Below are 27,795 nucleotides of genomic sequence, written 5' to 3' on the forward strand. Positions count from 1 at the left end.
GCAGCCCCGCCTGGCCCCACCTCTGGTGCCTTCCCCGCAGCCCCTCCAGGGCCGCTCTCCCGGATGCCACCGAGGGGGAACTGCAAGTGCTCTCAGGCTGCGCCTGCACGCGGAGCGCAGAGGAACATGGCCGAGCGGGGCCTGCCGGGAAGCGAGGAGCCGCTCTCAGGGGGGCGCCGACCGCAGTCCCAGCGGCGCTGCGGCGCAGGGCCGCGCGGCGCCCGTTAGAGGCCGCGACCCCCGGGAGCCAAACGGGCCGAGCCGCCTAGGCCGCGTGCCCTGGCTGCACCCCTGCCGCAGCGCGGCGGCGCCTGGCCGCGGCCGCGCCCCTTCGCGTTTCCCCGCGCGTCACGCCCGTCGCAGTGCCGGAGGGTCGCTGGGTCGGCCCGCGAGGCGAACCGGCGCGCACCGAGGCGGCGGCCCGGGTCCAGTCCTGCCTCCGCCCGAGAACTCGCAACCCCCGCGCCGTTCGGCCGCGAGGGGCGGGGGAAGGGGCTTCACTGCCGAGCCCCGAGGCCACTTAGAGGCGGGAGCGGCCCACCCTGCCCCCCCTCCGCACCCCCCGAGGTCAGGGCGGCTGCGGTGCCCCATGCTCCCCTCCCCCCGCCTTATGTAACGGGCGGGCGCCGCCATTGGCCGCTGGGGCCGGGTCGCGCGCCGGCGGGGCTGGGTAGCGCGGGCGCCGGGGCGGGGCCGCGCATGCGCACTCCCGGCGCCCCCCCGTCCTCCTCCTCCTCCTCCTCCTCTCGGGCAGGCGGCGGCGGCTGCTGCTGCGGGGCCGCGCGGAGCCTTTTCCACCCGCTCGCCAGGCCCCCGTAGGCCGGACTCCCAGGCCGGGTGAGCGGCGGCGCCAGCGCTTCGCGTGGTGTGGCGGCCGTGCCGGCTGCAGGGCGGGCGGGGCGGGGGGCGCGGGCCTGGCCCTGGCGCGGCGGAGCAGGCCCGCCTCGGGGGGGAAGGGGGTGGCCCGGCAGCTAGGCGCGCTCCGCTCCCGGCCTGCCGCGGGCCGCCTCGCTTGCCGCGGCTCCGCGGCTGGGGCCCGCTTCCTTCCGCGGCCCCTTCCCGCGAGGCACGTGGTGGCGCTGGCGAGGCCGCGGCCGCCCCCCGAGCCCCTCCCGGGGGGGCCGCGTCCTCCCGCTGCCCCTTCGCGCCTCTAGGCCGGGGGCTTCTTTCGCGGCGAGGCCGGGCGGGGGGGGCCGAGCTTGGCGCTCCTCCGGCACGGGGCGGTGGGCGGCTGGCCGGAGAGCCGCGGTGCCCGGGGCTGCTGTTTGTGTCTGGAAGTGACAGCGGAAGCAGCTGTCGGTGTCCGGTTTGAGGACTCGAAACTCTCGGCTCAGGCTCCGGTTACTTGGGAGGGGGTGAGGCCGTGTGCGGTGTTAGCGTGCTGCGGGCTCCGGCCTCGCTGCCCCGGGGTGCCCGTGCCGTTGCCGTGGCGGGTCTGCAGCACATTTCTCGGCGGTGCTGGGCTTCCTCTCTGCTCGTCGTGCGTTTTTATTTCCAAACAGCAGGCCCGAGCTGGGCTGTCCGAGGGTGTGCCTGATAAGGAGAGCAACGCTGATCTGTGTTGTGCAACTGCAGTACAGATTTAGCCTTGTCGATGGACTCGCCATCCTTTCAGGAGAACTTTGGGATTTTTTTGGTCACTTGCTTAGCGTGATGATAGCCCGAATAATACTAATTATCCACTAATGGACGGCTGTACTCTGTATGTTTGAACTGTGTGCAATTTGCAGTATTTGGATTTTTGGTGTGGGGCATCATGTGGAAGTTGATCCTTTTAAGCAGATGTTTCTGTTCGTGTTTTCTTGTTTGTCTTAACTAAAAGCAGCAGTTGCCAAGTACGTACAAGCTCAGCGTGACTGGCTGCTGCAGTGTGCTGCTTGACAAGCTCTTATCAAGGGACTAAAATGCAAAGTGATATGCAAGCACCTCATGAAAATATTTTTTTAATGATTATTTATTGAACCTGAGTATATACTATCAGGAACCTCCTGATTTCTGGGGGGGGTTTTACTGTAATGGTAGTAAAATAGAACCAAATTTAAAATTACATTTCCTTCTAGTGTATGCAAAGGTACTGGCAGTATCTTTTAATTCTTTTTTTTTGTGTGTGGCTTTTTGTTTGGCATTTTGTTTCATTTTTTGGTTTTGGACAGGAATTCCGTGCTGTACATAAGCACTGTGAGGCCCTGCCTGGGATGTTTTGGAGTAACTGTAGCATCCAGTGAACACAGAGACTGGTGTTTTTAGTTTTATTAACATTCAGTCTGTATCTCACGGGAGCTGTTGAATGCTACAGGTATGCTTGTTACAGAGTTTGTGTTTTCTTGTGTTTGGTAGCCATGTGGGCTTATAAATTCCCCTTTAGAGAAATGGGTGGGGAAAGAGGAGGGAACACTGCAGATGTAGTGTGGTACTTGTGCAGAGGGTTACACGGTGGTGTTGCACACCGTGAAAGAACTGGCCTGTGGCCTGAGAGGTGCCTCTCAGTCCACAAGAGCAGTTTTGGGTTTCAGGACCATCTTTATGCTCAGTATTAAGCACTGTGATGCTACATCTCCAGAAGTGCTTGTAGTAGTGGATTTCCAGATGTTGATGTTTCATAGAAACTTCATTTTCATAATGTTTTTAAGGTCTTTTTATGCATGTTTACTGGAGGTCAGTTTTTGGATAGGCCATTCTCCCTCTTGCTGTGGAAGTCCGACTGTCCTTGCGGGAGGGACCACGTGATGGGCCGGTTGTAGCCACGCAGTGTGTCCCACGAGTACCAAACTTACAGCCAATGCCCTGGTTGCGTGGAGGGGCAGTGACCAACCAGCCGACCTCCTGGGACCGTTAACCTTTTTTACTGGTTCTCCTGGAATCAGTGGCCTTTGCTAGCTGTGCTGTGCGTGTGTAGTCAGTGTCTGTGCTTCTGTGTGAGCCGCACAGCTGGAGTGTGCGTGGGCCGGGAGGGGCTGCGAGAGATGATGGCAGAAAGTGGGCTGCTGGTTTATGTAACCACGCTCTGAAGCCGCCTCTGTCAGTGCGCCCAGATCCTGCCTGGCGTCTGATCTGGGGGTGGAGTGCAAGCTGAATTGGGTGGCCTAGTGGGCTGCATGCAGGTGGAGTGTTGCCTTGTAAAATATACCGTTTTGCAGCTCCCTGGAATGCGATTTTTAATTTTTTAAATCTTGTTTCTTCTTAGTGGGCCTTCTAATGGGATCTAGCAATAGCCTTTGCTGCCTTTGTGCTCCTGTGTTACATAATGACTTCTGATGGGGCAGCTTTACTTCTTTTTAAGAAGTATGTATGCACGTAAAGTTGGCTGAGTATCAAAAAAAAAAAATGTCCACCTGTAAAAATAGCCTTGAATAAAGAGGGGTGACCTATTGTTCTTGGCATTCCCAACTCCAAAGCAGGTCATGAGCACATGCACCAGAAGACAGTAATGCAGCTTGGAATTTGCCTTGGATCCCGTTTCAAGTTCCAGAACTAAAGGTTGACACTGAAGCTTCTAAGAAAAAAAAATAAATCGCAACACAAAAAAAGCCCCAAACCCCTTATGTTTTACTGTGCATGTGGAATAGAATATGTTTCTATTAACCATAAAGGTTCTGACTATTGAAAACACTTCTTAGGGTTTTCAGACCTTGAAGCTTTGTAGAGAAGACAGTCTAGAGTGGCCTAATAATCGACGTGCATGTTTTAAGAACAATACTAAAACCCAAGAGTCTTTACATGGTTCAGAGCGTGAACAAATGCCTGTTGTATATGGCTCATGGGAGCTGTAGGCCTTATGGACAAAGCTGCATGGCTGCTTTATGCTCGTGGTTACGGATTCTGAGTCAGCTAGTTGCAGTAGCTTCTCACGTGTGTGGACTAAATGTCTTCTTTTTGTTTGTAGATATGGCTCGTGGACAGCAGAAGATCCAGTCACAGCAGAAAAATGCCAAAAAGCAAGCTGAGCAAAAAAAGAAACAAGGACATGATCAGAAGGCTGCAGCCAAGGCTGCCTTGATATATACCTGCACTGTCTGTAGGGTAAGAGGAACTGAAGACAAAATATTGCTGTAGGCAGGTCTGTCTTCCAGCCTAGAGTAGAACCTCTTTTAAAAGATATAGTGGAAATGAAAACATTTTTAAGTGGCTGTTCAGCTTGTTGTTAGAAGCATTTGCATCTGTTACATGACTTGCTTACAGATTACTCAGCTGTATTGATATCTGAGATAGGAGGAAAATATGATTGGTCATGTACAGGCCTGTTTTAGGTAGCTGTCTTGCCTTCTGAATTGCAGGGTTCTGCATGTGCTGTTAGTATGACGTATGAAAGGTATAAAGCGTGAGATCATTTCCTGCTTAATCTTAAATGGAAACATCTTTTCTTTGTGATGGACTTGCCCCCTCTTGGAATCACTGTGTATCGGTGTTAAGGTGGAGAGGAAAAGCGGTGGTGCCAAAAGCTTTAGTGTAAGTTTGATGATACAGAGGAACTTGTAGTAGAAAAAATGACTTGACAAGGGAACTGAAATGTGAGCACTAATCAGATTATACTTTCCTTCTGGCTGATTTTCCTGAATGTGCTCGCTTTGGAGCTGGAGGATAAACTTGCCATTTTCATTTAAATGGTCAGTCCCAGAATAGATTTGTCACTTTAAATGTCTTAAATAAAGGGCTGCTCACTGAAGTACTTGTAACCAGCTCCTCCTTTTGTGGAATGAGGCTGTAGCAGCAGTTGCTTTGAGCAGTTGATGCCTCCAACTGTGTTGTAGCAGTGGTCTGAGATAGCCTGTGCCAAGCAGAGGATCAGTCTACGCCACAATCTTTGGCCTTTTGGTAAACAAAAGAACTAGCTTTTGTAAAGGTTTAATTCTGAAACAGGTAAACGTTTAAGTGTTGAAAAAGAAAATGGTAAGGAAGTAGGTTTTCCCCCAAATGGGCGTGTGAAGTGTAAGTTCTGCATGGATGAAAATGCCAAAGCAGTATGGTAGTGGTGCTGAAAAGCACCTCTGAAAATCTGAGGTTAAATATTCTCTCCTAATCTGCAGCTAAATTAGTAGTGCTTCTGTCACTAGAGCAGTGTCATTGAGGAGACAGTTGGCTTTGGGAAAAAGAAACTTAAACACTGGGGGAGGGACAGGTTTTGTAGTATCTTTAACTCTTGTCTATGCATAAAGTTAAATGTCTCTCTTTAATCAGACACAAATGCCGGATCCCAAGACCTTCAAACAGCACTTTGAAAGCAAGCATCCTAAGACTCCACTTCCTCCAGAGCTGGCTGACGTCCAGGCGTAAAGCTTGTCTACAGGTCATTACCTTGATTTTTAAGTGATCAATGGAGGTATATTATGAATCAGTGTTTTTACCAGAAACAACTGAGACTTAAAACTTGCTTCATTTCCTTTAATATGAAAAACTAACTATAGGTTAAAGTTATACCCCTGAACTATAACACAGGAGAGGCAAGCTAGTACTTACGTAGGTGAAATGGCTGTGGGATTTCACTGTGCGTGGAGGCTGTTTAAAAAGGGATTAATGTCAGTTGAAGTCATCATCTTTAGAGCTGTAGGAATACTTTATTATTTAGTTCTTGTTTTGAAATGTTAGTTCTGCTTTGAACAAAACATGTATAATAATCTGTCTGTTGCCACAAAGGCCGCAGTGGAAGCGGTTGTTCAGTGTGTTTCCCACAATTGAGCCTTTTTGTTCATGGAGCTGTGCGAGCCAATGCAGATTTTTCTGCATTCAGATACAAAAATTAACCTCTGCCTTAGCTGCAGAAGAGATTTCTCCCAGTAGCCAGTTGTTAGGCTGCAACTGAAGGCGGCTATAAGAAAAGGCTGAAATGAGGTAAAGAGCAGTTTTAGGATATTTCATTCACGTGAAGGTAAACAGCGTTGTGTAACAGTTCAGCTTAACTGAGTTATTCTTGTTTTTTATAGGTGAAACCATGGCACCTATTGACTCTTCTACTGTCAGACCTTACATAACAAACCTGCAGCTGCTTTTCTAAAACTGTTGATCAGCAAAAATGAAGGGGCTACAGAAACATTCATATTTTTATGCTGTTCCCTCTTGGGCTTCATGCAAAGACAATTCTGTGTAAATGTACAGTTGTGCCCTATTTGGAAATCCTGAAAAATCAGTCCATACTTGTTATAAAAAATTTTTTACAATTGTAATTATATTGATGTTCATATTGTGTAAAATAACTCATTTAATAAAGTAGTACTTTGATTTTACAATATCACAGATTAAATCCTTGTAGAAGTTCTGTTTCAAATTTTCTGCATTATCTGCCTTATAAAAGAATAAAAAAGACAAAGTGGAATTTTCCCCATCCTGCCAAAGCACGAGCAGTATCATTCCACTGAAAGTAATGTACATTACAGTAAATTAATCTCAAGTGAAGAGGGAAGCTGCTCAGATAGTACTGTTCAGTGAGCCGCCTCCTTGACCTCAGTCACTAGTGGTCAGGTTGTTGGCTCGAGGCGTGGCAGACTCCCTAGAAGCTGCATGAGAACCATGAGACTTCCTTCTAAGTTTTTGTCCTGTGTTTTGGAGTCCAGTACTGCAAGCCCTTTGGAATGGGATTCCTGTACCGTGAGGGATCGCGTTCCTTCAAGTCATGCACTGGAGAGACTCTGGTTACACTTGTTACCCTTTCTGTTTGGTAGATGGCTGAGGAAGCTGAGAGGTGGCAGGACTGAAGGCTTCTGGGTGTGCTGGCGTGAAAAATGCCCGCAAAGGGTAGGTTGAAGCAACTCTGCTCTTAGTTGAAAAATTGATTTGAAAAGAGTACTTAATCATATTTTTAGCAGTCAACCACACGTTTCCTCCTCAAATGCATCTGGCTATTTCAGTAGCAACTTTTGAAGAAATATGCAAAACAGCCAGCCATTAATAACCTTTCTTCGCAACCAGCTTAAAATAAGCCTGTTGGAAAAGAGCCAAAGTAACTAAAATAATGTGGCTACTTTAAGAAATTGGATGTGATTAAAGTTGCCTTGACGAGAAAAAGCTGGATAATAACTCTCCGGCCAAGAACATTTGAGCAGCTAAACATAATTACCCTCAAAGTGTTCTGGGCTCAGTTCTAATACCAGATGTACAGCACAGAAGTCGTGGAGAAACATCTGAATTGTGCTAGAAGGTCTGCCACACCAACTCCTACCTTTGGCATTTGGAGGGGGCTTATTTAAGAGCTTTGGTTTTGGCCTCACAGTAAGAAGCAATACCAGAATTGCTGTGATTTACTGAGGTTACAAGGGATGTAAAAATTCTGGCGGTCCAAGTAACCCTTGCTGCGCAGCAGGACTGTACAACTTACCTTCAGATGGCTTCCTAAATTCTAGGACCATAGTCTCAAAGACTCATTCACTTAAAAGAATGCACTTGGTATTTTATTATATAAAGTCAAAGCCTTTGTCTTCACCCACTCATTTGCTCTTTACTGAACCACTTCTGTGAGACTAGCTTCCTGTCCTCTTTGCTGTGACAGTATCTCTGTACATACTTACTTTGGCATAAACTTTCTCTGTACTATAGTCACTCCAGGATAACCTGTAAACCACTTAACTTTTATAGATGATGTTGTTCTCCTCTGAGAGTAATCCACTACTGCACTTGTACACCTGACATCAGAATGTAACGCTTCATTTCTTTTTCTTTACTGTCACCGACACCTGTGTCCTGAAAAACTGGCTCCCGCGAGGCAAGAAACCCGCTCGCGACATTCGTGCTGTATGGGGGAGAGATTCTTCAATGTTCTGATGCTGTAGTTTGTCTAAAAATACGCTGAGTGCAAATGCATAAAAAATGTTTCTTGCACTGATTGGTATTTGCTAATCTGGTTTTACTTTGGAAAATGTTCTGGGATGTATCCCTATAGCTTGGTCCTGAGGTGAAGTATATGTTCTATTCCTTCGATTCGGATTGTGTGGCATCAAATAAAAAGATTTTGTTTCATAAACCATCTCTATTCATGAGCACTGAAGAGCTGGAAAGCTGCATCATCACTAGTGGGATGGGGTAGCTGCAGTTAGAACTGTGTTTTAAAAGTTTATGATGCTTAAGTTGAAAATACCCTATGAAACAATGGGGGGTCTATGTATAAGAAGGCAGGGGGGTGATCCTCAGTTCAGTAAGACCCCGAGCTGCAGCCCTAATTGCAGAAATGAATGAAAGCTGTGACTGAATTGTTACAAAGGCTTTACAAGTACAGGAGGAATGCTCTACCTAATGCAGGAGTTGTCCTCCTTTAGATTATCTGCGATAGACCTTGAACCTAAAAGGTCACAGGAAGGATTAGGAGTTTTCCATCTCTTCCTGATCTGAAGGATGGCACCCTGTTACCTGGGTAGACACAGTTGTACGTTGTAATGTGTCTGATTAAAGAGAATTAAAAAACTATAATGTAAAATGTCATATTTCCTGCCTGCTTTTAGAAACAAGTATTAACTGTGCTTACAAAATTAATTCCCTGGCTACGGACAGTCCTGGGGCTCGAAGCTGTCAGACTTTGCAAGAAAGAAAAATAGGCATGGAAAGCATCCCATGTTCCCTTGGGAAAGATTCATCTTTGTGCAGGGACAGCATTGAGGTGAAGGGTTCTTGCGTTGTCAGCATGGGCATCAGCTGTCATGGAGACTTGTGGAGCAACTCTGAAAAGGGATTTGGGGTTTCAGAAGCTCACATCTCTTCTGGGAATCTCTCTGAATGCCATATGAAAAAAAATCTCACTTTAGATCCCAGAGTAACAGCGAGCACGTGTGGTTGTGGTGAGGCCATCTCAGGGACTATCAGGAATGTTTTTCCAATGGATGTTACTCAGGCTCGTTTCTGTACCTGTGTTGTACCTAATCTCTAAGGGTTTCTGGCTTTGTGCTATCAAAAAGCTGTTTGAAAAATCAGGAATAGGTTGAAGACAGTTGCTGTGTAGCCTGAAGGAAATAGTTGGTGTTATGTGGTGCTCTTGAATCGTCCCTGGAGACTGTCCCTTTTGGTTATTTGCTGTTGAGCTGAAAACACTTCAGCTTAAGTAAAGCTAATGACCACAGGCTGTTTGCAAACCACATAGGGATGAAGGAATTTGTAGCATTTCTGTGAGCCATGTTGAGCAGTTTACCCATTTTGATAAGAAGAGCTAATAGGTGGGATTTCTTTTATCATTTATTTGTTTCCCCTTCTCTCAGAAACAAGTGTTTGGCTTTAATAAAAGTATGGTCTTCCCGACCCTATTAGTCCTGCAGAATCCATAAACAAAGTAAAGGTCAGCTCGTGCTTCTGTTTGCTCAGCCCATCCTGCCACATGTAATTTTGGGGCCTTTGATGTGCCTATTTAGAACCTTACAGGTTTTGCAGGGCACTTGGAATTCAACCTCAGAGCTCGGCTTTGGCCTGGTATTCGGAACGTGGGTTTTGGTGTCCTGTAGCACTGTCTGAGATGGTCCAGATGATACCTATGAAGTCGAATTTTCCACTTGACAGGGACAGAATGTGTTTGGGTTAGTGTCCAGGCACCGTTTCATTTAGGGTTAAAAGTACTCTAAATGCTTTGCTGACAGATCTGCCTTTGGAGAAGGGTGGAAGGACCGATAAAGAACACGCTTGGAGAAGAGCTGGAGGACTGATAAAGTCAATTGTTTATTGTTCTTATTGGTGATAGATGTGATGAATAGTGCCTTCATCTGAGCATTACTCTCATCTGCTCCTCCTGGTTTTCTCTGTCAAGTAAACCCAGTTCACTGGGTCACTCTTCTTAGGTCACGTAAGCTTAGTGATTGTCAGTACTTTTCTGGGGATCCTCTCGGGTCTGCCTGTGCTCTGAAATTGGATGGTGCAGAAGGTGGCCCCAAGTGCTGGCTGAGGCTCATGCAGGGTAGCTGGGACAATTAACTTCTGGCAGTGGCATCCGTAAGTCCTGTTACCACACACTCGTATGATACTTGCCTTTTTACAACAGCATCACACTGACTCGGGCTCAGATCCTGGTCCATGAATGTCCCAGATCCGTTTTGGCACCACTACTGTCCTCTCCATTGATAACCTCCATTTTGTGCCTATGTATTTAGTGTCCACACACCTGCCTGATGAGTCTCAGACCACGCCTGTCAGGACACCACCAATCTAGTCCTGTCTCCAGTTCATCCCAATAACGGTATCATGAGAAGTCTTGCAGATGTCCCTCTTACTCTGCAGCCTGAGTTGTTTGTTGACACATGGAAGGGACAGGTCCCAGGCAAAGCCTTGCAGGACCCTGCCTGAGTTCCCAATAAGCCTTTGGCTATTAAGCCTCTGGAGCATCTTGTGTTGCTGGGATTATGCTTGTGGTCGGTACAAGGAGGCCACGGAATGCCAGTGACAAAGGCCTTTACAGCAGCAGGTTGGTTTGGCATCCTGTGTGCCTGTGGCCACCAGGCCAGTTCTCACAAAGAAGGAGATGGATGGTAGTGGGGTATGGCATACTTTGCTCCTGACCAGTCCACGCTGGCTGCCTGTTGCTGGGTTACTTTTCTGTATATGTTCACAAGTAGGATTTAAAAAAATTATTCTAACCTTTTCCCAGGTTCATGTCAAATGACAGAATCCCCTTCTTTTTAAATTCCTTGTGCTTGTCCCATTGCTCTTGGACTCTCCTCCGTGCTTGTGAGTTCTCAAAGAGCAACACTTGTGGTCCACACTGATGTGGCTGATGGCTGGAGCCTCCTAGAAGAGTAATCAGCTGTTTGCAGCTTGAATGCTATCTAAGTCCTCTGAGTACTTCAACTTACTCTTTCATCTTCTTAGCATGCTTTGGTTAGTTAACTTGTGACTGAGGTCAGGTGCTGTTTATTATTAATAAATAATAAAATAATGTAAATCTTATCTTTCATTTTCTTCCTCATCAAGTAATGTAGCTATACTTAACTTTATCATTCCCTAGATATTTATAGGCTTTGTGTCTGCCTTTGAGAACCTCAGCTGTTTTTTTGGCTCTGCTAACGAAGGCGTTACCTTGTTGACTTTTGAGCCACCTAAACCCCAGGTACCTGTCTGTCTCTCAGGATCCACACTGGCTTGTTCAACACAGCGTGGCTCTGCACAGCCACGAAGGCCAACTCTGAAAATCCTTTTGAGTTGTTTGTTGCTGGTTTCTTTCTTCTCTTCCATATGGATACTGATCCATCCAACCTCTTATGAGAGTCTGTCATGTCTTCTTAACAGGGTAATACCCCAACCACCAAGTCTTCTGCAGTGCTTTGCAAAATGAATGTTAACAAATGCATGTTAACAGCACAGCATGTTGACACTCAGGCCAACAGGAAGAGCCTTAATTTTTAGCTGCTTTTTCCTGGTGTGCCTTCAAGTTCCAATAGCAGTTACCTGCTGATAGTTTTAGCTCTCTTTTGGTTACACATTTGCTTTAGCTGTAAATGGTCACTGTGTATTTGCAGTAAAACAGCTGCTTTATTTTGAATTATTTGTGGATCTTTTGAAGGTTGAAAATTTAGTATTTATTTACAGCTACAAGAATAATTGAAGAATGATGTAGTCTTTAAAAAATAAGAGTCTAAAATGTTTATGTCCTGCTGGCATGCAGAATTATTCTTATCTCAAAGCCCACCTAGTCCCATCTCCTGCCATGGGCAGGGACACCCTCCACTAGCCCAGGCTGCCCAAAGCCCCGTCCAGCCTGGCCTTGGGCACTGCCAGGGAGGGGGCAGCCACAGCTTCTCTGGGCAGCCTGTGCCAGGGCTTCGCTGCCCTTGCAGGGAAGAATTTTTTCCTCATACCTAATTTAAATCTCCTCTTTTACGGTCAATACTCACTTGCTGTAGCGTTGCTTAATGCAATGGCACTTCCTGATGTTGAAAGAGATACAGTTCAGATTTCATATCTTAGCGGGCTGCATGCAGTACAGGAGCTGACCGCAGTTGTCTGTGCAATGGAGCTCCCTTTACTCACAGACACAGAGGGAAAAATAATTTACATTTGTGACTAGATTTCACTTGCTGTATTTCATATTTAGAAAATTAATTTAGATTGTGATTTTAGGAAAAAGTTACTTAACCCTTAGGTATGCTTCCTACTTATTGCTGCTATTTGCTCTTACCACATCAGCACTAGCAGAGGATGTTTTTCTTAATTAAGGACCAGGATAGGAAAGGTTAAGACTTAGTGCACAGCTGCGTTTCGCTGCTGCAGTAAATCATTCAGAGAATTTGCTGTTATTCACCTGAAAGCACGAGCTGTCACACAGCTGAAAGAGTGTGACTCTGCATCAGAACCACCACCAGCCAACCAGGACAACTCCTCAGCTCCTGGGCTCCTTTCTCAGTGGACAGAGCATGCCTCTCAGGTAGTCATTGAATTCTACATAACTGAGGTCAGTAGGAACTTAATTTTGTTATATGCTAAATATTAATGCATGTACAGAAAGCTGCTGGCTTGAACACCTTTGTAAAGTCTATAAATCATCTCTGTTATTCAGATCAGTGCTACTGACCTCTATCAATCAGAAGACAAATTCTGCGTGTCTGGGAGATGCGGTGGTCTGTGGCAGAAAACAGACAGTGCTGTACCAAGGCAGACTTCACAGCCTGTAGTTCATAAAGCTGTAAGATGGTTTTGAATTATGGTCACTGTCAATCATCAGCATTTCTCCTGCTGTTTTGTCATAAGCCTCTTAATTGGAAACACTGTGTGGGCAATACAACTCTGTGGACCTCACAGACGCCAGTGCCCCATGGACAAAGATTTGGAAACTGCAGTTAGACACTTCTGAAATCAATTGTCTCTCTTGCTTGCTCTGTGGCTCCAGGCATTTCCTCACGACCCAGACATCTCTGGGGTGCCCCCTTATTCCACTGGAGCGGGTGAATGGGTAGGACCACAGTCATGTAACAACACTGGCCAGTGTAAAACTATTAACTGCTAGTACCGCCTTCATTGCACCATCTACTTTCAGTCAGAGGTGGCCAGACTTCACCTTTCACTCTGACAAAGGGACAGAAGCAACCTGGCATCTGCAGAGGTCCTTTCTGGGTCTGCTGCTCCCGGGCGCCAGCCTGCCTTCCTCACCATGAGGCTGACAGAGCCACAGAGCAGCATCACTGGTCGTGTCCAGTTGGCCTTAGGCCCGAACTGTTAAAACCCTTGGCTGAAAACAGCCAAATTCGCAGAAGGGGAGGTATCTGTTGTTCCTATTTGTGAAAACAGGCAGCTGGGTAGAGGAAAGGCTCTCTGTCTCATTACGGGGGAGGGCAGTGGGTTGCAGTTGCAAAATAACCTCCTGCAGTGCTGGATGCCAGAGAAGCGCTTGAGAAATGCCCAAAGGACGAGACGAATTCCCAGCGTGCTGGTACACCTTGGGCTGGGAAGGAACATTCATGTGGGAGCACCTGAGAGCAGGTGCCCACACCGAACTCCCTCGGTGGCAGAGCTTTGGCCGTGGCCCTGTGAGCAGCTGAGCTGTTCAAAGCTCTCACTGCCTGGGACAAGGGGGTCCTCCTGCCTCCCTCTTCCCTGCCCTGCTCCCAGCTGCGAGCCCCCGCATCACCCACACCCGTGCTTACTGGGCATTTTCCTGAGCCAAGTCAGCCGGGCAGCCTGACAGAAAACGATCCCTTTGGCTTGTCCCCGGCTAGTGAGCCAAGTCAGCCCCTGGAAGAGCCTGGCAAACCGAGGTGCCCTTGTTGGGGAGTGGGAAAGTGGCAGGGAGTCTCCATTTCTGTGCAAGATCAGCAAACAAACAGCTCTCCCTTGCTGGCTGCCCTGTGCGAGCAAAGGAGGAGGGGGACAGGTTGGATCCCAGGTAGTAACAGCTCACGGAGTGTTTGCTTACATGGAATGTTTGCTTTTTGACACTTGAGCCTGGCTCGGAATTGATTGATTCCTAATGATGGCCAAGGTCCATTTAAAGGCAATAAATTAACAATGTCTTGAAGAGATTGTGCTTTATATGACACATATTTTGCAAGTACTGACACACTGTCCCTCTAATTAATGTGGTAATGAATGTGCTAAATGCTTGGGTGATTTTTTCCCCCTCTCTTCAATCCCTCCTTGTTTTGGGTATGTCTGTGCCAGGCCTCTGGGCTGCACTGATCCTTACCTAGATACTCATCTCTCCATCTCTTCATACCCTTGAACAGGCTTGTATGTAACTGGTGTCTCAGGAACAGAAAAACCGGATGGAAACTTCAACAAAGCTGATGCTGAGACTTTGTTGTCAGCAGGGAAGCTTATGAGTTGTTTTTGACCAGAATTTGACTCCAGTGGATCACATGTTGTAGATTTGGCAGGGATAGAAAGGAAGTCCTTCCACTTCCAGGGAGCTTCATGGGAGGAAGTGAACAGGAAAGCCCAACCAAGCAGTCACCGTTCAAGAGGAGACTTGAACAGCAGAGCGGGAACATCAAAAAGTGCCACGAAAAAACTAAAGGTCACCATGAACTTAACATCAGCTCTGGCTCTTGGGCAGGGGTAAGATTTACCAAGAGCTCGTTGGCTTAGGTGCTAAAATTGATTATAAGAAAGTATTGAAGCGTTATTCCTGCTGAAGGTTAGTTGTCCAGGTTCTTAAAACAAGTAAAGCTGTTACTTCCCTCTGGAGAGGGAATGGAAGCAGACTCTGATGAAACAGATGGTACAGAATTTAACTTAAAATCAAGGTTCTGTTGAGATTGGTCTGTCTCAAGCCACGCTTCAGGCAAACTGGTGTGTGTAGACGTTAAACAAATAATCCCAGTGGTTACCCTTGGTTCAATTTCTCAGTTATCAGATTTCAGAGCACTAAAAACATCACTTATTTTTGAGATAGGTGTCTAAGCTATGGTAAACCCCACCTATTTTAAGATGTGGATCCCAATATGTGGACTTGTATAGAAACAGCCCTTCTTTTACTTTAGTAAGGTATATCAAAACCAGCATTACTTATACTCTGTCTCCCAACGGCTGCCATTTTCTAGTGTCTCCATTTTTATTGCAGAATTCTCCTCATTTCCAGACAGCTTTCTAGGAGAGCTGTGTAAGTCCTCTTAAAAACATAAGTCAGTTACCATTTTTACTCCCAACAGCTCAGTCTGCCTCGTTACTGTGGGATGAATCTCAGCCCCTCTCTCTGACATTTCCACGTGATTGTTTGGCTGAATCCTGTAGCTCTGTACCACTGAAAGAAAGCTCTCAGCATTTTGCCCACAGCTCCTCAGCCCTTACTCCTTTCTCCATTGCTGCCACTGTTTTGTCCCTTTGGACTGTATGTGAGCCCTTGGTTTGAGTATCTAGACCTGAGTCTTGCTGGTTTTTCTGCCTTCCTTAGTCAATGCTTTCTTCCAGGTCCTTCACATCTCCTCTGTGCAGCATCCCTTTCTCTAATGTGTAGCCTTCCTATGTGCAAAGGGCACCTGGCATGGCTAGCTCCAGCTCCATGGCCAGGGCTCTTTGGCACTTCCCAGACATACACCGGGCACAGCCACACCATCCTTTTTTCTCAGGTCACAGCAGCAAGACCTTCCCCTGCAGAATGGGTAACTTGCTTTGGCAGAAGTTCTCGCGGTTGCTGGATGGCTGAAACAACTCTTCCTGTGCCTCTCTGTTTTCTTCCCCAGACAAAGAGTTCATGGCCAGCTGAGCTCTCTCTCTCCTTCTTTGCCAAGTTAATGGTTTACTCTGCAAGGTCTTTGCTTTTTGGACTATGTAATTTCAAATTGGGATTTACTGCTTCGTCCCTTAGCATCCAAACTCATGCAAAGACATCTTTTTAAGACCACATTTCTCTCTGCCGTGCCTCCTGCTCATTTTCAGTCCTCCATCACACAACCTTATTTAGTGACAGGGAGCTGGACAGTCAGAGACATAAGGGCAAGGCTTGGGACCAAATGGAGTGGAGAGTGGGACTGCACATCCACATTCCCCCCTGCCTGATGCCCACTGCTCTCTACTTGCCATGTGATCTTCTGTACAGTGGTGGCCATGTAGGGGTTTTTTACTATGATGTGGATGTTCAGCTGGTAAAGAGTCGCCCCAGAGAGGATGGCTCAGGAGCAGCCCTGACCTGCTCTTCCCACACTTAAAACCACCACGGCACTGAGCAGCCCGCTTCCTGAAGTGAGGAAACAGGCAGCTCTTTGAAACCCTTGGGTGTGTTTCACCGCTATGTATTTAACGTAATTAGCTCCCAGGTCAGGGCTTACCGCTCTGCCCTCACCCCTGGTGAACCCTGAACTGCCAACACCTTGCAGATCGGCTTTGCTGAATTTCCAGTACCTCCTGCCCAACCTGTTTGCTTCTCCCTCTTCCTTGTGCTTCACCATCTCATTTATTTTTCATTCAGTGTCCACCTGTCTGGAAAGACAGGTCTTGTGTGAGAGGAAATGACTCCCCAGCCCACCAGCCCTCCTCCTCAGCACCATGCATAGTGAGAGACCATCAGTATAAAATCCATGTGAGAGATCCCACCTACCCAGCCGATACGCCAAGCAAATCAGAGGAGCAGGACTTGCTGGGTCCAGCCCTTATGTTTTGGCCATCAGGGCAAGATGCTGGTCTTTGTTTTGCAGTCATTACCTTTAGTGGCATTGCTCAGTCACCCCTCAGGATCATTTAATGTGCCTTAGTCCTCTGTAACTGTCTCCTGGAGTATCGCTTGCAGGTATGTTCTGCTGTATCCTGTATTTCCCAAAGGACAGTTACTTTTGGGGCACAAACCACCGGTTCCTGTGGACTTGCTCAACTTGCCTGTGGCTCTGCATGAATACAATTCATGTATGTCTGAATGTGGGGTTGTGGATTGTCAAAAACATACCACAGGTGCCAATCCAACTTCAGTTGGAGTAGGCTTAGCCCAAAATTTCAGACTTCCTTTGCAGGTGGCATCTCTTCCTGCACATACATTTTCCCTTTAAAAAAAAAATCCAAGCTGCTTGTAATCACGATTTATAAAGCTGTGGTTTTAATCTCTTGCCATTTCAGACAGAGCTACAGGGATACTCCTTCAAGCAGACAACCAGAGTATTCCCAGTCCATGCTGATTTAAATTAGCCAAACAATAACCCTTCAGTAATTAAAACACCCACCAAAAATACCCAGAACAAAAAGCTTCCCATTTAAACCTCTGTTAAACCAATTCATCAGAGCGACGCGATTAAAATCTTTGGGCCAAATCCTCCTTGTCCTCTCATGTAAGCAGTGCTTTTGAGAGCAAAGGGATGAGTGAGAACAGCATTTAGTCCGTACATTAATAATGTATATCCTTTGACTGACAGGGAATGGGCTGGCAGAACAAATGAAAGCACCCTGGGGTAAGAGGAAGAAAGCCTCAGCTTGCTGCTACGAACTGCACAGGCATAAAAGTACATTTTGTTCCGCTATTAAATAAGGAGATTTGGGATATAATACTGTCTCCTTCTGCAGCCCTTCCATTTTCTGCTGATGGCAAAGAGGATAAAACTGTCCGCAGATGTAATTGTTCTGTCCAGCGCTCACATGCCCGGGAGAACGAATCGTGATCTGCAAAATCTCCTCCTCTCAGCTGCAAAGCAGCAAGCTTTGTATGGCGAACAGCTACTGACCTCTGAGTCCAAGTACACCAAAGACTGTCCTCGGCGTCCCAGCACTGCTCCTTGCGAAGCTGCTGGCTTCGTGGCTGGGATAGCTCATGGTGGACACCCAGAGCCTCCTTTATTCACTGAGCTTTACCCTGATCAGAAAGGCATTGCTGTCTTTCTTTTAATTAAGCTGCTTGGGAATGGAGACCAGAGCCATGATCCTACGTGTGCAGCCCCAAACCCCGTGGCTGTGGCGTGGGCAGGACATGCAGGGGGGGTGCCTGTGCTCGGTGGCGCAGGGCTGCCCGTGAGCGGACAGAGCCAGCATCCAGCCTTCGTGGCTTCAGCTCTACATTATGTCTTGGGGGGGGGTGGGTGTTAATATTATTTCATAATGGATTTGCTGCTTTCCTCGTTGTGGGTTGGGATTTTTTTGTGTGTTTTCTTTGCAAGAGGAACCCTAGTCAGACATCATCTGGTGAATTCAATAATATGAGAGAAACAAAGCAAATTCCAGGAAGAAATTGCCTCAAATTCTGCACAGTGCACTAACACTGCACTTCTACCATCCTTCCAGCCATTTCACAGTGATTATTGTTGTTAAAGTGAATTCATAATGTTCCCATCTAGCTTCTGCCAAGCAACTCTTCCCTATTTGTTACTGGGCTGTTTCTCTGGATGTTGTTTGTAATCTTGCCCTACCTGGTATTTATCATGCCTCGAGAGCAAAGCCAGGAACTCCTGCACCAGTGCTGAAGGTAGTCAGGGGGGGTGAGTCAGCTTTTCACTTCCAATCATAAAATTAAGGCTCAGTAACCAACAAAAACCCGCTAATCAGGGTAAGCGCCTTGCCATTTCCTTGGTGAACTTCCACTGTGATATAATTATTGCACGAAAATATATTAAAAGGAGCTGGTTTGGGTGCTGTGCTGCTGGAAGGCTGGCAGGCAGGAGGATGCCCTTGTGCCTGGGCTCCCCTCCTGCACAGCAGCTGAGTGGACCCATGTGCAGCTGCGTTTCTTCCCCAACTCGGCCCCACACGGCCATTGCTGGGACACATGCCCAAGGCCGGCCCGTGGGAATGCCTGCAGCCATCGAGCACCATGGGTGCACTGGGGTTTCCACCACTGGTCAAGCCCAGCTGGGAGCTGAGAGGATGAGGGAGGACAGCAACGTGTGTGAGGGAGGGGTGCACATATCCCCGGTGATACAGGAGGTCTTCAGGGTGAGGTGAGGGTGGTGAGAAAATAATAACCTGGCTGGTTAGGGGTGAGTATGGAGCATCATAAATTCTTTATGATGTGTAAAGAACCACTAAGAAACAAACAAGCAAAGAAGTGTAATCATCATGTGCACTAGTTTCCATCCTGCCATTGCAAAGCTTTCTTCTTCAGTGGCTGGCAAATGAAAGAAGATACATAGATACATCCCCAAAAGATTTAACAAGGGCAAGTGTAGGGTCTCGCATCTGGGGAGGAACAACCCCAGGTACCAGGATAAATTTGGGACTGGCCTGTTGGAGACCAGCGCAGGTGAGAGGGCCCTGGGGGTCCTGGTGGGCAGCAGGATGACCGTGAACCAGCCATGTGCCCTCATGGCTAAGAAGGCCAATGGCACCCTGGGGTGTATTAGAAGGGGTGTGGTTAGTAGGTGTAGAGAGGTCCTTCTGCCCCTCTACTCTGCCCTGGTGAGACTGTGTCTGGAATATTGTGTCCAGTTCTGGGCCCCTCAGCTCAAGAAGGACATAGAACTCCAGCAAGTCTTAGTATCCCCTGGGGACGTCCCTTCATGAGGACAAGACAGAGCCAAGGGGCTCTCTGCTGTGAGTGAGCCCTTGAGAAACTGGGTGCCATGGCAGTGGGAGATGCTTGGGCCACAGGCTGGGTGCTCTGTCCACACCTGCACCAGGGGTTTGCTGCGTTTGTTGTTTGGCAGTGGAGGGGTTAATCCCATGTGCAAAACCCTGTGGGAAGGTAGCAACGCCAGACACCCACAGCTGGGGAATGCAACCCACACAAACCTAAATTCAGCCTCTGGAAACCGGTTACTGTGATACGGTCTCTATTGGCAGCCCCACAGGCATCCTTCCCAGCGACGCAGGGCCCAGGCACCCTTCCTGTGCTCCGATGGCAAGAGAAGATGCGACCCCATACCCCCTCCCCCACACACACAGGGACACAAGTCCTCTGGCTCCAAGGAGGACACAAGCCCATTCTTTCATTGCTTGTCTTTTCTTCATTAGAACCTGATTCAAGTTTAAGCCTAATGAGATCAGAAGAGAAGGTGAGGTTGTCTAAAGGGTGATGGTAGGAAGCTGCAGATGCCAGGAGGAGGGAAACTCATGATTTTTCCTGCTTGATTTGGTATAGATTTTAATATCAAGGCCCTGCAAGTTTCATGTGTTTGGCCCAGAAATCTTAAAAGGGCTGTCAGTCTGGAGGCATTCAGTCCTGGAAAATACTGGAGCTTTGTATTTACCCGGAAAGGTCACTCTTTGTTCAATGCCCAAGAGCAGCTGTCAGGGAGCGGGAAGGACACGTGGAGGTTTTATTTGCTCAACCAGGGAGAGCACGTGCCATCAGTAGGGCTACGAGGGCAGCCACTGATCCTATGCCACCTTCTTTCTAGCACAAAAGCTTTTTCTGGCCTCCAGTGTGTGGCAGATGGCTAATGACTTGCTCCACCTCAGATGTGGTACCTCCAGGACACTGTTGGTTACTGATCCATCTACAGGGGAAAGCAAAAAGCCTCTGCAGATCATAGAATCGTAGAATGCTTTGGAATAGAAGGGACCTCAAAGAAACATCCAGTTCCAGCCCCCTGCCATGAGCAGGGACACTCTCACTAGACCAGGCTGCCCAAAGCCCCATCCAACCTGGCCTTAAACACCTCCAGGGATGGAGCTGGTGTTTCTCCCTGTCCTGCTCTCTGGCTGGGCAGCAGAACTTCTGCCAGCTTTGGTGATGGTTGGTGCCTCGCCCAGGCTCATGCCCATGGGGGATTTAAACCAGGGGAGCTCCCCTGAATTGGAGACACCATTTGCTTGCACCCATGTTACTGCTATAGAAATCAGGAAGGTCACGATCACAAGCTTCTCCTGCAGTGCTTTGGGCAGCAGACTGCCAGCAATGATCCTTGGGAGCTGTGTGTGAAGTGTACTTTTTCCCAGAGAAGGGCTTGAGTTGGTGTGTGATGAGCTCCGTGCGTATTACTCCAAGGCAGAAAAAACAGGTTGGGCCCTAACGTGTGACAAACTGATGGAGTGTTTGAAAAATCAAACCAAAAGGTTCTAGAGAGCTGTGAGATGCTCAAAAATGAGACTTTAAAATTTTATATTTGGGTATTTGAAGTTATGAATCAGTTTGTAATCCCTGTGCCAGCTGCCCCGCTGCCTCCGGCTCCATAGTTTGTATGTTCTAACTATTAGAGGCAGCAAATAAGTGTCCTGGCCCTAGGCAGAAGCACCCTGAAATGTTCATGTTGGGACCAAGGGCTGGTGCTGCTTGTGTACTTAAGGGCCTAAGTAGGTGCTGGCAGGTTTTCTGAGCCAAGGGTCAGAGGTGTAAATCCCCCTGACCTTCCTTGGGGCTGAGAATGAGGTCTGGACTGTGTGACACGGCATTTTCAGGATGAGCCGGGGCCAGTGAAGCCTGGCCAGGCACAGCTGTGAAACTGGGTGTCCCCTGGCACCATCACCCACCCAGTGCATGGCACGGAGCTGGAGCTGGTGGACGCCTCCAGGCTCCGAAATGTGTCCTCCTCTCTCCGGGTACATGGGGCTCATTGGGAGAGGTGGATAGACCAGCTGTTCCCTCTGAAACAGAATGAGACTTTGGGCCTCCTCTGGGAGATGGTAATGTTCAAAAAAAGAGGAGTGTGTTTTTTACCAAAAATCATGGCTTCACACCCTTCATACCCTTTACAAAGGTACAAGGGAGGTGATTCTCTCTCCAAGGGCTCCCATGGGCTGTGCTGCTCCCTACAGTCACCTGAGACCTCCCATGGGAGCCAGCTGCTTGCTCTGCTTTGGAGGGGGTGGAGGTTGCACTCCCCAGTCAGTGGATGGGAGCAGGGCGATGCCGTGCTGGTGGCTGATTCACTGGCTGGCTCAGCAGAGTTCGTTTGTTCCTGCTCTCATGTTTGCTTTTAGGGATGCTGGATGTATTACACTCTCAGAAGATTAATTGTCTGGGTGCTGACAGCTCTGTGCTCTTTACTGCTAACCAAAGCTAAATAAATAGAAAGTTCATTTTCTGGACCTTACAACACTAAGGTTTGGCCAAATTCCCCGAGTGTCGCTGTGCTGCAGTCAGCGGCATTATGCTGGCTGGTGTTTTGGCACCCTTCCTTATCCATCCTTCTTCCCAGCTCCCTCCTCACCTGAGAAACCCCTCCTGGCCTCACTCCCTCGGGCAAAGGTGTTGTTTCACCTATAACATGCTCCATCTTTTATCTCTCTCCTCTCTTCACACAGCTCCCAGGCCAGGGATCCTCCCCAAGCTGCCCTGAGCCTCTCCAGCACTATGCTGCCTTTCTCCCTTTCCCTCGGTGCCTCAGGTGCCCAGGAAATCCCCCTTAATTAGGGCATGCCCAGATGTCTCCTCCTCTTCCTTTTGAAAGCTATGGAGGATCTCACCTATTTTGTCAAGCACGGAGCCAAACCTGCAGGGCAAACCAACCTCCCAGCTGGTGTGCTGCCAAACGGAGTCTGCATTAAGGCAGGACTTTCCCTCCCACCGTCCCATCCTTCCACACCCCTCCTTTTGCCTCAGAGCCCATTTCATATGGCCCTGACACAGGCTTCACAAAAAGACAGCTCTGTGAACGGGTACCCATGGCGTGTGCCAGCATTTGGGGATAAGGTGCAGCATTTTGGCTGGCATCCCACAGTATTCCCCATCTTTGCACAGAGCTGGGGCTTCTGCTCTGGTGGTGTGCTGGAAAGCAGCTGGGTTTGGGGCATTGGCATCAAACAGGGTTTTATTTAAAGCATCCCTGTTTTATGGTGAAAATTCTGCTGGGCACTGTGATTTGCACTGTGGTGAACATGGGCTGGATGCTGCACATAGGGCTTAAGCTACAGCTGCATGTCAGAATCAAGGCAACAAGGAAAAGGAAGCTGAAATTATCCCTTTATCCATTGCCTTCCTGCTGCTTTTCCATGATGGTGTCCTACTCTGGAGCTTAGCAAGTGGTTGCTGCTGGAGCATCAGGGCAGGACCCTGGGATGCTGGTCTGTGGTGGAGAAACCTCACCATGAGTGCTCCTCTCCATGCAGAAAGAACAAAACCCCATTGAAATGCACCTTCCTTTAGTATTCCAGGGTTGTGGTGAACCTAGTGTGGCACCTGCAGAGCAACCACTGCGTGAATAGCTGCCCAATGACCAAAAAATGCCAGCAGTGGTTGGCTAGATGTTTCAGAAGTGACACAGCCAAAGCTAATCCTGCCTTGTGAGCCTCATAAGCTGTAAACAATTTCCAAGACTCTTCCAGATCTGTTTTCTGTGGTTTCCATGAGTCAGTCCCTCCTGTAATTGTCCCATCCACTGTCTGGGCCTCTGCCCACAGCTGGAGCTCATCCTCTTGCACAGCCAGCTCCTTGGAGAACAGCTCCTCTGGCTTAGTGGGGCTGGGAGGTGCTCACAGGAGGTCCTGTCAGGCTGGATGCTCCTAAGGGCAGTCCTGGGTCAGTGGCTGGCCCCCCCCAGAGCACAAACCCAGACCCAGGGAATATGCAGCACCTCTTTTCTTGATAAACCCAGTCACTGGGGAAACAGCAGCAGTTCAGCACACACTCCCTCAATAACTACCTGCAGAAGGAACCGCAGCTTTGGGCAAAAGGGCAGCATCCGCTTGTCGCAGTGGCAGCCTTTGATTAGCAAGTGAGGATAACGGCACCGGGCTGCTGCGTAAGCAGGCACTGAGGCAGAGCATCTTTCACCTCTGCAGCGAGGGTATGGGCTGTGATCCAGCCGTTCCCTTGGCCAGCTCTGGATTACTCAGAGCACAGTGGCCCCAGCCCACAAGCAGCCCGGGTCGCTGCGGAGAGGCAGCGCGAGCCAGCGCTTGCACTGAACAGCGACCAGCAGCATGCTCCAGAAAAGCAGCTTCCTTCACTTGGTTCAGAGAAGCCGAAAACACGCCTGCGCCATGTGTTCGGCAGCTGGGGCGTCACTTCAGAAGGCTGCCAAGCTGGTAACAGCAGCAGAACCCAAATAACCCACGTTCGCTAGAGCTAGACTCCCAACCCAAGTGCTGCTGAGACACTTGCTGTTCTGACTCATGCAGTTTATCACAGGGTCTCTCCTCTATCCCTGCATTTCTGCATGGCAAATACCTGCTCCCTTCGCTCTCCCATCTCCCTGCCTACTGTATCTAGTCCATATTTGTCTGTGAAGATTATTTTCAAGTTGTCAAAGGTCTCTGGCTCAGGAAGGTCTGTATATCTGGCCTTGGTCGATGGTAGTAGACCTTCCTAACCTCACTTATGGGTGCTGCCTGTGTAGCGTACCTAGGGTTTCAGCTTGTACAAATGGATTTTGCCACTGAGCTTTCATAGCAGTAATTACTTTAAAGAAAGCAAGGGTGTATGAAGTGGTCCCATGAGAGCAGAGTCTCCCCAGAGCATCTCTGCCAGCTAGGCACGAGGCCAGAAAACAGGGACTCCTCCAGACCTGCTTATAGCTGCCAGGGTTCGCTGTCTGCCTCCGATGGGATAATCATCGCAATGTCTCTGATCAGAAGATGCCCCTTCCCTGCAGGAGGGTTGAGCAATGTGCAGGCCATGGTGCTGGGACAGCTGTGTGTCTCAGAAACCAGTAAGCTGAGTTTCATAACCCGTATTCAGTGAGTGCCTTTACGTAAGAAGGTGAGGTTGGTCACTCCAGGTCAGGCCAGCCAGGTGCGGGAGCTGCCTGCAGCAGAGCCCACGTGCCAACAGGAGCGGAGAGCACCCAGGAGGTATTTGCCTCCTCCAATTTCCAGCCGCTCAGAATTAAACCAGGTGAATAAAACAAGCTGCAATTGGCTGACAAAATCTTTCTTTTTTGGGTTTTCTTTTTCCTTGTGCAAATTCCCCCTGAGGTGTGTGCTGTTGTTCCTGTGCAAAAAATAGAGCAAGGTATTTATTAACTCTCAAAGGAAGGAAACTAGGAAAGCAAGCAGGAGCAGGGCACCCTCATTAACTCCTCTGGCTGAAAGCAGGGCACTTACCTGCGGCAGCGGCAGCCTCCCTCCGCCCGGGCTGCGGGGACAGCGTGTGGGAGCAGCTCAGCCACCACCCGTGGGCGGCAGGTGGGCGATGGGGGCCGAGTGACCGACTGAGACAGTGTTGCAGCCCTGATGCAGTCCCAAAACATGAGGGACACTGAAGGGCCATGGCCCGACTGATGGTCCCACCAGGCGCCGGAGGACATGTTTTCCTCAGGCACTTGAATAACCTTACAAGAGCAAGGGGACTTTAGTGTGAGGACAGCCTCCGTTTGGCATGGCTCCTCCACGCGCCTGCCCACTGGTGAGGCTGTGCCAAGTGTCCCCTCCTCTCCCGGGGCTGGTTGAGCGGCAGCGGCTGCGGACTGCAGAGCTTCACTTGCCATTAACCGGCAACCGCCCTGCTGGCACAGCCCGCTCCGGGGACGTGTTGCTAGAGACAGCGCTGGGGCTGTGGGGCACGAGGCCTTTCTGCTGCTCCCTGAGACACCTTCCGCACCCCGCGGCCGTCTGTCTGCTCCCCCGTGCCCCCCGCAAAGCACAAGCCGGGGCTAAATCAAGGCCAGAACTCTGAGTTGGCTTTGTCTGACCTCACCCATTTCCACCCAGATTTTATGTTATACATATCCCAAGAGCCTTTTCTATCCTTGTTTGACACTGAGATCTGACAGGACAGTGCTCTTACAGAGCTGTAGCCCACACTTGAGCCAGCTCAGAGTTTGGAAATCGCTACAGGGGTCAAATTTTTGTACAGGTCCATTAGCAATTGCTCTGTCAGATGCTGTGATGGAAATACAGCCATGCGCTGAGCTGGTGAGGCCTTGTTTTGTCTTGTGCTGGTCTTCTGAGATCAGAGCTATCGGCTGCCATGTCTACCCTTTTGTCTGATAGTGGCAAAACATTTTACATATTTTGTATACTCTGGGCCCAGCTTTAGCCCTTGGTGATGGGCAGTGCTCCCCGGAGAAGCTTCTCAGCAGCCTCTCAGCAGCCCAGCACGGCGCAGTCCGAGAGGGGACGCAGGGGAGAGGTGGAACAGCAAGAGCAGCCTCGACAGGAAAAACCATTTAAGGTATAGCCGAGTTCCTGGTTAGTACCCAGCAGTATTTGTCTGGGGTACTGCAGCCATCATGGTTACCTCTGTGTGCCACAGGCATTTTACTTGTATGGAAATCACACAGAAACCAGGAGAGCTCGGCTGGGCTGTCGCAAGGGAGTGGGGAAATTACTTTTAAGCCAGCGGAAAGTGGCCTCCTCTCTTTTTGGTTTGCTGAGCCATCCCAGGGAAGAAATGCTTCAAAGACTGACAGGAGGGGCTTTAACCCCCTGCAGACCTGGGGACTGGAGCCCAGGGATGCTCAGTGCTGTCTAGTGGGGTACGGGGTCTCTGGCCACAGGCACCATGGCATGGGGAAATGTGGAACAAGGTGACGTGGCTCAAGACACCCCAGCAAGAGGCATGAAGCCACCTCTTTGCCCTTAAGTAGGATTTCGTGAGTCTTTCCAGCTTTAGCTACATGCATACAAACATTTAAAGGGATTTGTATTTACAGCTGCCAAGCATGCAGCATACCATGCTGGGAGCCCTCAAAATTCATCCCCTGGCCAAAGCACAGGGACATGTTGCTCCTGACCATCATCCCTGCGGCTGCAAAGGCTGTGTTGCCTGGTAGCAGGGGCAGGGTCTGGCAGGGGTCACAGGCTGGGGTTCATTGTCATCACCTCTCTGCCAAAAAAAAAATACAGCCAGGAGCTTGCAGGGCTGAGGCTGCAGCGCCCGCGTGTGTAGGGGAAGCCATACATTCATTTTCCGGAAATGTCTCCATAGAAACTCCTTCTCTGGGGCTGGAGATGTGGATCCGAGCTGCAGCAGAGCGTGCTTTCTGCCCCAGTACACCTCCACGAGCGGCCTCGGCAGTTTTCACAGCAGAATTGTTTGGCAGGAAATAATTCAGACTAATTTATCCCCCTGTGTTCCTCAAACTGTGTGGAATTTTAAATGCTAAATTAACTAAATCATTTTAAAAGTGCAAGCACCGTAATTATGAAGGGAAGCAAAGTATAGAGCCTGACTGTTCTGATGTTTACAGGCTGTAATTCTTGAAGCCATCCAGCAAAACAGCAGGAGCGAGCTAAGAAGTGGTGAAACTGCATCTGCAAAGAGCTGCTCCAGACTCTAAAATGGCACCACAAACACTCAGGAGTTTCAAAGGACTGGGTTCCTCCAAAGCCAGAGGTAAACTCAGACGCAGCTGAAAGGCTTCAGTGTGAAGGGTGAAGCTCTGCCTCTACCAACCAGCTCTGCTCATGGGTGGATGGAGCAGCCAGGACCCACAGCATGACCACAGCTCCAGCTGGGAGGTGGTGGTCCCAGGGGACCAAGTGGGTTTTTCCTTGCAGCAGCAAGTCTCCTCACACACACCTAGGGAGGTTTTTCAAAAGGCACAGCACTGGCAAAGACCAGAAGGCAAGGGGAGTGTGAGACAGCGTGCCCATGTCCTTAAATAGTGGAATTCCCAACCAGTCCTCAGGCAAACGCAGTGACCCACACTACCAGGAAGGTCCCAGTTGCTGGAATGGGTGTGATAAATGTGCCTGGCTGCCTCTTGGCCTGTGATTGACCCAACCAAGAGGTAAGAGAATATATAAAGTGAACGAAAACAGGAAAAATATCTAGGGAAGCAAAGCTGGTGATTGAACTGCAAGGAGCTGCACTGGGAAAGGAAAGATGAACTGTATGAGACCAGGAAATTCAGCAAGCAAGGCATGATCTAGGCATCAGAGGGTGTTAGAGGCTGCAGTGTGACAAGAGCATGATGAAGGAGAAGAATGAAAGTCAAAGGTGGGAGAGAGAGCCAGCTGACATCCCAGGTATTTAAGAAGCAATAGGAGAAGGCACAGTAAGCTTCCTTTAGAAGGAGAGGAAAATAACAATGGCCCTGCATCATGACTTCTTCCCCTCTTGCTTTACCAGGGGTAGGACAAGCCCTGGAGACAGGCAGGGTCCCTAGAGCAAGGGGCAAAGCTGCAGAAGTACATTACCCTCTTCCCTGGCTTATGTGGCTGGGCAGCTGCCGTGGC

General features: G+C 49.1%; 1 protein-coding gene across 3 annotated transcripts; it reads left to right on the top strand.

Annotated features, from left to right (window-relative positions):
* Window positions 1–734: 734 nt before the first annotated feature.
* On the top strand, window positions 735–7,948 carry ZNF706 (zinc finger protein 706). 3 transcript variants are annotated; one of them, XM_084279977.1, is made up of 5 exons: window positions 754–834; window positions 2,275–2,296; window positions 3,884–4,020; window positions 5,176–5,284; window positions 5,919–7,948. In XM_084279977.1, the coding sequence occupies exons 3-4, from the start codon at window positions 3,886–3,888 to the stop codon at window positions 5,269–5,271; spliced, it is 231 nt and encodes a 76-aa protein (XP_084136103.1). In that variant the 5' UTR covers window positions 754–834; window positions 2,275–2,296; window positions 3,884–3,885; the 3' UTR covers window positions 5,272–5,284; window positions 5,919–7,948. The 3 variants fall into 3 exon arrangements, with proteins under 3 accessions (XP_084136102.1, XP_084136103.1, XP_084136101.1); XM_084279976.1 differs by lacking the exon at window positions 2,275–2,296 and having other exon boundaries at window positions 735–837; XM_084279975.1 differs by lacking the exons at window positions 754–834; window positions 2,275–2,296 and adding an exon at window positions 3,178–3,282.
* Window positions 7,949–27,795: the final 19,847 nt, after the last annotated feature.

Source organism: Gallinula chloropus (genome assembly GCF_964237585.1).
Source record: "Gallinula chloropus genome assembly, chromosome: 2".
Taxonomy (NCBI): domain Eukaryota; kingdom Metazoa; phylum Chordata; class Aves; order Gruiformes; family Rallidae; genus Gallinula; species Gallinula chloropus.